The sequence below is a fragment of the Triticum dicoccoides genome, chromosome 3A (genome assembly GCF_002162155.2).
Source record: "Triticum dicoccoides isolate Atlit2015 ecotype Zavitan chromosome 3A, WEW_v2.0, whole genome shotgun sequence".
NCBI classification, from domain to species: Eukaryota; Viridiplantae; Streptophyta; class Magnoliopsida; order Poales; family Poaceae; genus Triticum; species Triticum dicoccoides.
The window spans coordinates 727,327,251-727,334,847 of record NC_041384.1 but is presented as its reverse complement, the minus strand read 5'-3'; the positions used below and the strand labels follow the sequence as shown (position 1 = coordinate 727,334,847).

Here is a 7,597-nt window from a genome sequence, read left to right as displayed (position 1 = left end):
GGCCTCTTAACATCATAAGCATGTCCCTTTTTATAAGGCCTCGCTTTGGAAAGGTGCATGCGTGCAACCATTTCATTGGTTGCCTTGAAAGCCATTGTTGTTGGTGCCATGAATGGGAAATTAATACACTTCATGCGTGCTTTTTCATTGGCTGCATGCATGTGAGAGAGTGCATTGAGAGTGGAATTGAAGAATTTATGTGAGCAAATTATTATGTGTCTTGGTCTAAGAGAAGTTGTCTTTAGGCCTAATAAACCCGGACGGAGGGAGTATGTAATTTTGATGAGGTGTCATAGACTTAAATGAAGAAAGAGAGGGTTGAGTATCATATCATAATATTGTATTATAATAAATGCTATGTTATTACGTGTCATGCATGACAATAAATAAAGTACTACATGATACTAATATATGATACTACGCTCTGTCATTGTTCCCAGTGCCTAGAGGCTTCGGACTCCCCCGCCCTGTTGCGCCCGAGTAGGGGATAAGAAGGGGAGCACTATTTTAGGAACTCGCCAATTATGGGAGTATGTTCCATAAACCGCGGGATAACCTGATCATATCGTATCTCTTGAAGATGGCTACCAAACTATTGGCCATCACTTACCTATATAGAGGGGAGATGAAGCCTTGCCAGGACAATGCCGCGTGGGAGCCACGTATTCGTAAACTGGCTGGGTAGATAGGGAAACTCTTACAAATCCGCTCGAGCCATATATTCTCTTACTGATCAATAAAGGTAGATATACGGGAAGTAGGGCTATTACCCATCCATGAGGCGTGAACCTAGGTAGAACATCATGTCACATCCATCGCCAACGAGATCCCTTCGGGCACCACCCCCGTCTGTCTCTACTCACTTCCATAAGTGTCTCCCGGTTGTAAGATTGGCGCTGCATTAATCATCTACATTTGGCGCCCACTGTGGGCCCGAGCGGATTTCGTCACCAACAACCTTTCCTACATGGAGCTCTCCTAGAGTGACGGACGTTAGGCCGGGGGCTAACCCTCCGTCAACTCCTAGGGATATCGACCTCAACCTTTCTTCCGAGATGAAGGAAGCCTAGCGGTGAACTCGCCCTCACATGATGTTTTGAGTTTTGCCAAAGCTAGCTCTCCCTTGGTCCAGAGCACGGTCTTCCAGCACACCAACCCGAAGAAGCCCAATATGGGTGGGGGTCTCCTACTGTAAGGGTACCCCTGGCAAACCAACTTTTTTGGTTACCACGGGGCAGATACCAAGCTGCATTATAAGGATTTGCACCAGATTGCCCCGTCGAAAGGGCACGCCTTGCCAATCCTGACCCCATGCAAATTGGGGAATCACCAAGGGGTTCTTCATGCACATGGTTAGATTGTCTGGGAGAAGGTTTCTGGAGATCATCAACCCGGGACAAGCGTCTCAGATGATATCAGGAGCCAATGTGTTGAGTTCCCTCTCGGTGCCCAGTGACCGATTGACCTCACATTTTTGTGTGAGGATCACCCACAAGGTTTCAGCTGGCCACCAGAATATCCCTTCGTCATTTGGCCAATCATCAAAAATCACATTCTAATGGAAGCTTTGGTTCATCAAATAATGAAACATCTTAGATGACTGCTTGCCTTTCAACATACTTATCACATGTATCTTGGAGTCGCTAGTTGTCAGGAGAGGTCACCTCCGGCCCCAATGACTTCCTATTGTGCGAGGTGTTAGGATTGTCCCCCTATAGAGACCTTGGCCAGATTCTCCTCATTGTATGTCTCGGAGAGGAAGGAAATAACCGGACAACACATGTCTTGTTTGATGTCATGGAAGCCAAGATGACATTTACTACCTTCCTGGGACTAACTTGCACTAGTCTCGTTCAAAGCAGTAGTGAACCACACCCTTGTGTGCCTAAAAGACATGGGACTACCATTCCTTGAGGCAGTGCCCGAGGGGATGCCAGTTCGGCTACTCCAAAGGACCGATTTTGGGACATTACTCCAACTCCGACTCCCAACCATATCGAGGGGTGAAACCCCGCACAAGCAACCGACACAAGAGGCAAAGGTCAAATATCCTTGTTCGTAGAGTGCCGGTTCCTTGTGGGAGCTAAATCCTAGGGGGTTCCAGTTCCTTCGAGGTTGGCCAACCCTCTACTTAAGTCAGTTCGAAGGAGCTCCTCTTTGGGGTAACCGTGTTCCCGCGCTTTTTTTCACATTTGTAGGCTTTTGATCTTTATTTCATTACAGTGTAGAACGAATTCTCCTATGTCTGGTAGCTAGTGATGGAGAATCAGTCTAGCTCGATCGTTGCAGTCAGGCAGGGCTGATCTCCGTCCGCCCCACCCCAGAACCCCTTCTTCGGGTTGCCGGGGTAAGGGTGATTTTGATTCCAAGATCACCGTGTGCGAGTGGCTTGTTTGGGTATTGGGACCCTTCCTCTCAGTGACTTGCATTTGGTTAGCCTGAAGGGGAGGCTCAGGCGGTACATATTTGCCGAGAAAAAGGGTGAGGAGACCGGCACCTTGATTCTTTGTGAACTGGCGACCTAGCACGCCGAGATCGCATGTGTCAACGCGAGGACCCAGGGGAAAAAAAATATATGAGACCAGGTCTCATATAAATCAGGTGAGACCCGCCCTGATGAATGACATGTGGCATTCACAAATCACAAAGCATCTAATCTCCCCTCCCCCCCCCCCTGATTTCAGGTGGGGGATGGAGTGGATGCTTTGTGATTTGTGGATGCCACGTGTCATCCATCAGGATGGGTCTCACCTGCTAATCCGTGAGACCTGGTCTCATAGAATTTTTTTCCGGACCCAGGAGATGAGGGATTCTTGCAAGTACTAGGTAGGAGATCACGAAGCGTACCACTAGACACAGACACATCGCCCCTTGGAGAAGTAGATTCTAAGTAGCATGAAGCAACTATAGTTGAACTCCCGTCTCCTCACCAAATCCCTTGAGCAGTCTGTCTTATGTGCAGTTCATCTGGGTGTCGCGGGTGCAATGCCTTTAATGCATTCACATGTACGGGGAAGTGCTTCCGTCGGTGGATTACTAGATCAGGTCACTAGACTTGGGACTCATGACTAGGGTTTCCAAAACCCTTTGGTCAACCAATCGTATCTGGCGACAATCTTTCACTTACTCATTCTCACAAGAATGCACCCTTTCACTTATGCAAACTGTTGGATTCTACGGTAGGATGTGTCGACTGCAAATTAAAATTGCGACCTGCAGAACATCTAGGATCACGAATCATTACCACTAGGAAGCGCGTCTCCAGAGTCGTCTCCTCCTTGTCGATCTCCCACATAGCCGATCGGGTCCCGTGAGCAGGTTTGCCAGAGCGGCGCAAGTGCACCACCTCTAACGGTATCCGCGTGTGTAGGAGGAACGTTGTGCGACGGACTGCTAGGTCCGATTATGCAACCGGTGATGAGTGAAGGTGGCTAGTTTCAACACATGCAAAGCTCTAGTGATGGCGCCGAAGCGATCAATCGAATGAGTGTGCTACACCTCCACTATATATAGGCTTCCGTCGCGCGTTCAACACTTGGGCCTCGCACGGGCCCTAAAGCCCAAAGTCTGTCCAGCTTGGATCCGAGTCCGAGTAGGATTACATCTAACTCGTGGAGACGGATCCAACCTCACAGGTTCCTCCCATTAAGTGTGTGATCCCTTATGTTCAAGTCGGCATGGTCGCTGCTCGGATCACTTCCGACCTACTCGGTTGGTAGTGGGCTCTAGCTAGGCATGCCAACCACCATGTAGACCATGAAGCCGGTTGGCGAACTTGTACAATATGTCACACTTATGTTCCATTTGCCACATGATATATGTTGTCGGGCTCAAGGTGAGTCTATCATCCTTGTGCTAGCCCGACCTTTTTCTCGTTACAGTGATGCCGACTACAAACCAGACTATCTCATAATCCGTGTCGCATGGCCATACTTCTCTTGGTCGGGTCGCACGAGGGGTCCAGAGTATATCTCTACTGATCGGGGCAAATCACATCTTACTCGACCATGTCTCGCAGCATGGGTCTGGACAAGTCTGAAGCCTACCTTTATAACTACCCAGTTACGGAGTAGCATTTGGTCGGCCCAAAGCAGGGTTGTCACCATCCCGAGTACGTGCGTCAGCTTAGGTCTTAAGACATAAAACGTATGTTGTACTAGAGACTCACAGATGACATATCGTTGCATCTCATAGTTAGGTATGTTCGACTCAGACCTTATCTCGATTTGGATCCGACTATGTCAAATCCAACTAGATATCGATCCTTCCGGACCCATATTATCCGGTTAGCATCTAATGCTTCATGAAGGCATCACCACCGTCACAGTGTGGCTGATTAGGAAGCACCGGAACACGTGTATCTTTGACAGCGTGCAGCCGTCCGCAGAGTAACTCATCCGCGACGTCAAGCAGGAAGCGCTGACTTGGGCACAGGCGGGTGCCAAAGGGCTTAACAATATCATCCCTGTAATCTAGCCCTAGTGTATTGGGGCTGAGCAACCCCTTCTCACCTGCTCATCGGAACCCTAGGCTACGCCCAAACGTGTACATAGCTGCTGCGTTGCCACTCTTGTTTTCTACCCTCCCTATCAATGGGACGATATGCAATTTGTGTATTCGCGAAATAAAATATATCTCCTATTGATTCCAGATTGAATTTAAATTTGAGCTTTACAACACAACAGGGTGGTCGATAACTATGGGGGTGAGAACTGGAGCTCATTTGCGGCGTCATCAAGGGGATTGAATGCGGTACGCTCAGTATTTGCACGGGGCAGGATGGATGATGACAATATAAGAGCTGTACTGTTGGTTAAGCAAATTTTAGGATGTATTGCATTCTGGGTCCAACTAGCGACGTACGCCATTCTATTATTATGCAGTGCTGCTGTTATCTTTCATGCGGGGCCGTTTATCGCTATCGGGGTTTCCCTGTGGCGTTTAAAACAGCATGATTACGGTAACTCTGATGGAGATTCTAGCACAGCAAACATGAAGCCGGCCCTTGATGTCTTGTACATCATTGTTGTGGTCCAAGGTGCAATCATTAACTACAGTCTAATGCTCAATGCTCTTGTGCCGAAAAAGCTAGTGGCCGTAGTGGCCAAAATATACGGCTTCGAAGGTCCAGGTGTCGCATTAGTTAAGAAATACATGATAGAAACAAGGAAGGGATGCGCGAAGCACCCGTCGTTCGCCAAAGGAAGGAACCTGGTGACATATGCTGTGGACCTGATGGCGCATGATAAGTTGCCTCAAGACTACCTCTCCGGGTTGAAGATCCTGAGAACAATCCTCGGACCACTGGACCAGATGAAATCGAATAAGTTTAAGGAGCAGCGCATGCTAATAAGACAGCTGATCTTGTACGCACCATCCAGCCACATCTTCCGCCGCCTGTTGGTCCTATCAAATCCGAGAAGCTACCCATATGGCACAGAAAAGAGTGCGCAAAGAGAGATGACCAAGCACGCAGCGAGTATAGTGGTGCACATAGCAGACGGGGCCAGTGAGGAGCAGATTCCCCAAGTGATCCAGTGCATGTCATCACTGATGGGCACATTCGAAGAAAGTGAGCATTATCCCGAGGAGGAGGACTACCTGAAGCGGTTGTGGGAATGTCTGCATGTTCTTTTTTTGTTCGCAGCCGACGAGAACAATTGTATACTCATCATCCACACTCGAGGTTTGCTCACCAAGATCCTGACGCCTCTAACCTCCGACCACTACCACCAAAATAATCATGAAGATTGGGGGGACGTACTAGTGGAATCACTGAAACTGATTAACCGGCTCACGACTGTTCATGGTCATGGACAAACCCTGCTTCGGGATATCTCAACCAACCAGGAAGCAGTCGAGCCAATGAACAGGATTCTCGGGTGTGCCGAATGTGATGATAAAGAACAGAAGGCATTGATCATAAGGATTTTCACCGAACTACACGTGCAGGTGCAGCTCCCAAACAGAGTAAATTTCATCGAGATGCTAGCAGACATCTACACTTACACTGCCGTCGGCTCCACCAGAATACCTGGGCCAGCCAGAATAGCGGCACTTGAAGCACTGGCGAAGCTATGTTCCCGAGATGGAAGCAATGCCAGGATTATTTTACAAGTAAATGGTTCTGCAGTTTACTCTTTCACAGGGGATCTTGACGCTGCAAGTAATGGATATTGCAGATACCATATAAGTGTAGCGGAAATCCTACAGCATGCTTGTCTCCATTACACTAGGGATGATGAATGCCTCGGAGTACTCAAGGGATCCATGACTTACGTGATGCCAAAGGTACATCTCTGTCCAATAAGATTAAATATAGTAAAAGTTCTTGGATGCTTATCAATTATCATCTCTTTATTATCTATACATGTCAATTAAAGACTTACAGGAGAAACATACTCTTACCATTTGCAGGTGCTCACCAAAATACTTACAGGTCAAGAAGGCGCTGCTTCGCAAAATAATTGCCAGCACAGGATAATTCAAAAACAGCAAATAGAGAAAGCTCTATTATCCCTTGGCGTGACAGTACATGAGATGTTCATCAGTGCTGATCAGGATTTGGCTGTTCATTTTGATGGCGCAATTGGTGAATTTAGCCTCCCGGTGAAGCTCAGGGAGATGGTACAAAGAAACAGTGACCCCACGGCAAGTTGCCTTATTATACTTAAGCTTATCAGCAGAATGGTCATATCGATGATGAAATGCAGAGGTAGCAGATACCCCAAGCCAGACTTGGAGAGCTTGGTGGATGCACTGTGGAAGGCTTGCAGCAGAAAGATGTATTTTATTGACAGCTCCATGGATTTCGCAAGCGGTGACCACGCAGCGAAGCCTCACAGGATTCTGGATTCATTTGTCATAGAAGCAATGGAGCTTGTTCGCAACTACAGGGAAACGGAACCATACCATTGTCGGTGGGGAGCTCTCATCCAATTAAGACCTTATCATTCGCCTGCTTTATTTAATATTTGTGTTGAGCGTTCATCTTATAACCATGTCAAGAATCAACTATGTTATGCCATATCTCAGTGTATCTCTGAAACTAGTACCATGTTAAGATTCAACTATGTTATGTCATATACTCAGATATGTCGGTGTACCTCTGAAACTAGTATTTACCATGTTAAGATTCAAGTATGCCATGTCACTCATATCTCAGTCTATCTCGGAAACTAGTATCATGTCAAGGATGAACTTTTTTGTGTCACTCATATCTCAGTGTATCTCTGAAACAAGTACTTGTTGATTGTGCAGGGCAACGATTTTTTCTCTAACTAGGCGGGCAGGGGCTGTTCCACCACCAGGTCGGCTGAGAGAATCGAAAAATAACGGAGGTATTTGTTGGAACTTACAATTATCTGCCAGTGCAATGGAGGCCGCTCGTGACGGCGAGCTCCTAGCAGCAACTTGCCCGGCTGCGTGTACGCGGTCGGTGGGATGGTCCGGGGGAGGAGGTGAAGCCGGAGGCGATCCCGGGGGAGCCGCGAGCGCTGCTAGGGTTAGCCGCAGGAGTGCGCGAGAGGCGATCCAGAGGGTGGAATCTGTAGAGGAGAGTGCGAGGGGTGGGACGCACCTGCGGAGGCAGCCGGAG

The 7,597-nt window shown here is 48.0% G+C and overlaps 1 protein-coding gene across 1 annotated transcript; it reads left to right on the top strand.

Annotated features, from left to right (window-relative positions):
• Nucleotides 1-4,660: 4,660 nt before the first annotated feature.
• LOC119273139 lies at nt 4,661-7,112 on the top strand. The gene is made up of 3 exons (XM_037554414.1): nt 4,661-6,291; nt 6,418-6,916; nt 7,093-7,112. Exons 1-3 carry the CDS (start codon nt 4,780-4,782, stop codon nt 7,110-7,112), a joined length of 2,031 nt encoding a protein of 676 aa, XP_037410311.1. The 5' UTR covers nt 4,661-4,779.
• The last annotated feature ends 485 nt before the right edge of the window (nt 7,113-7,597 follow it).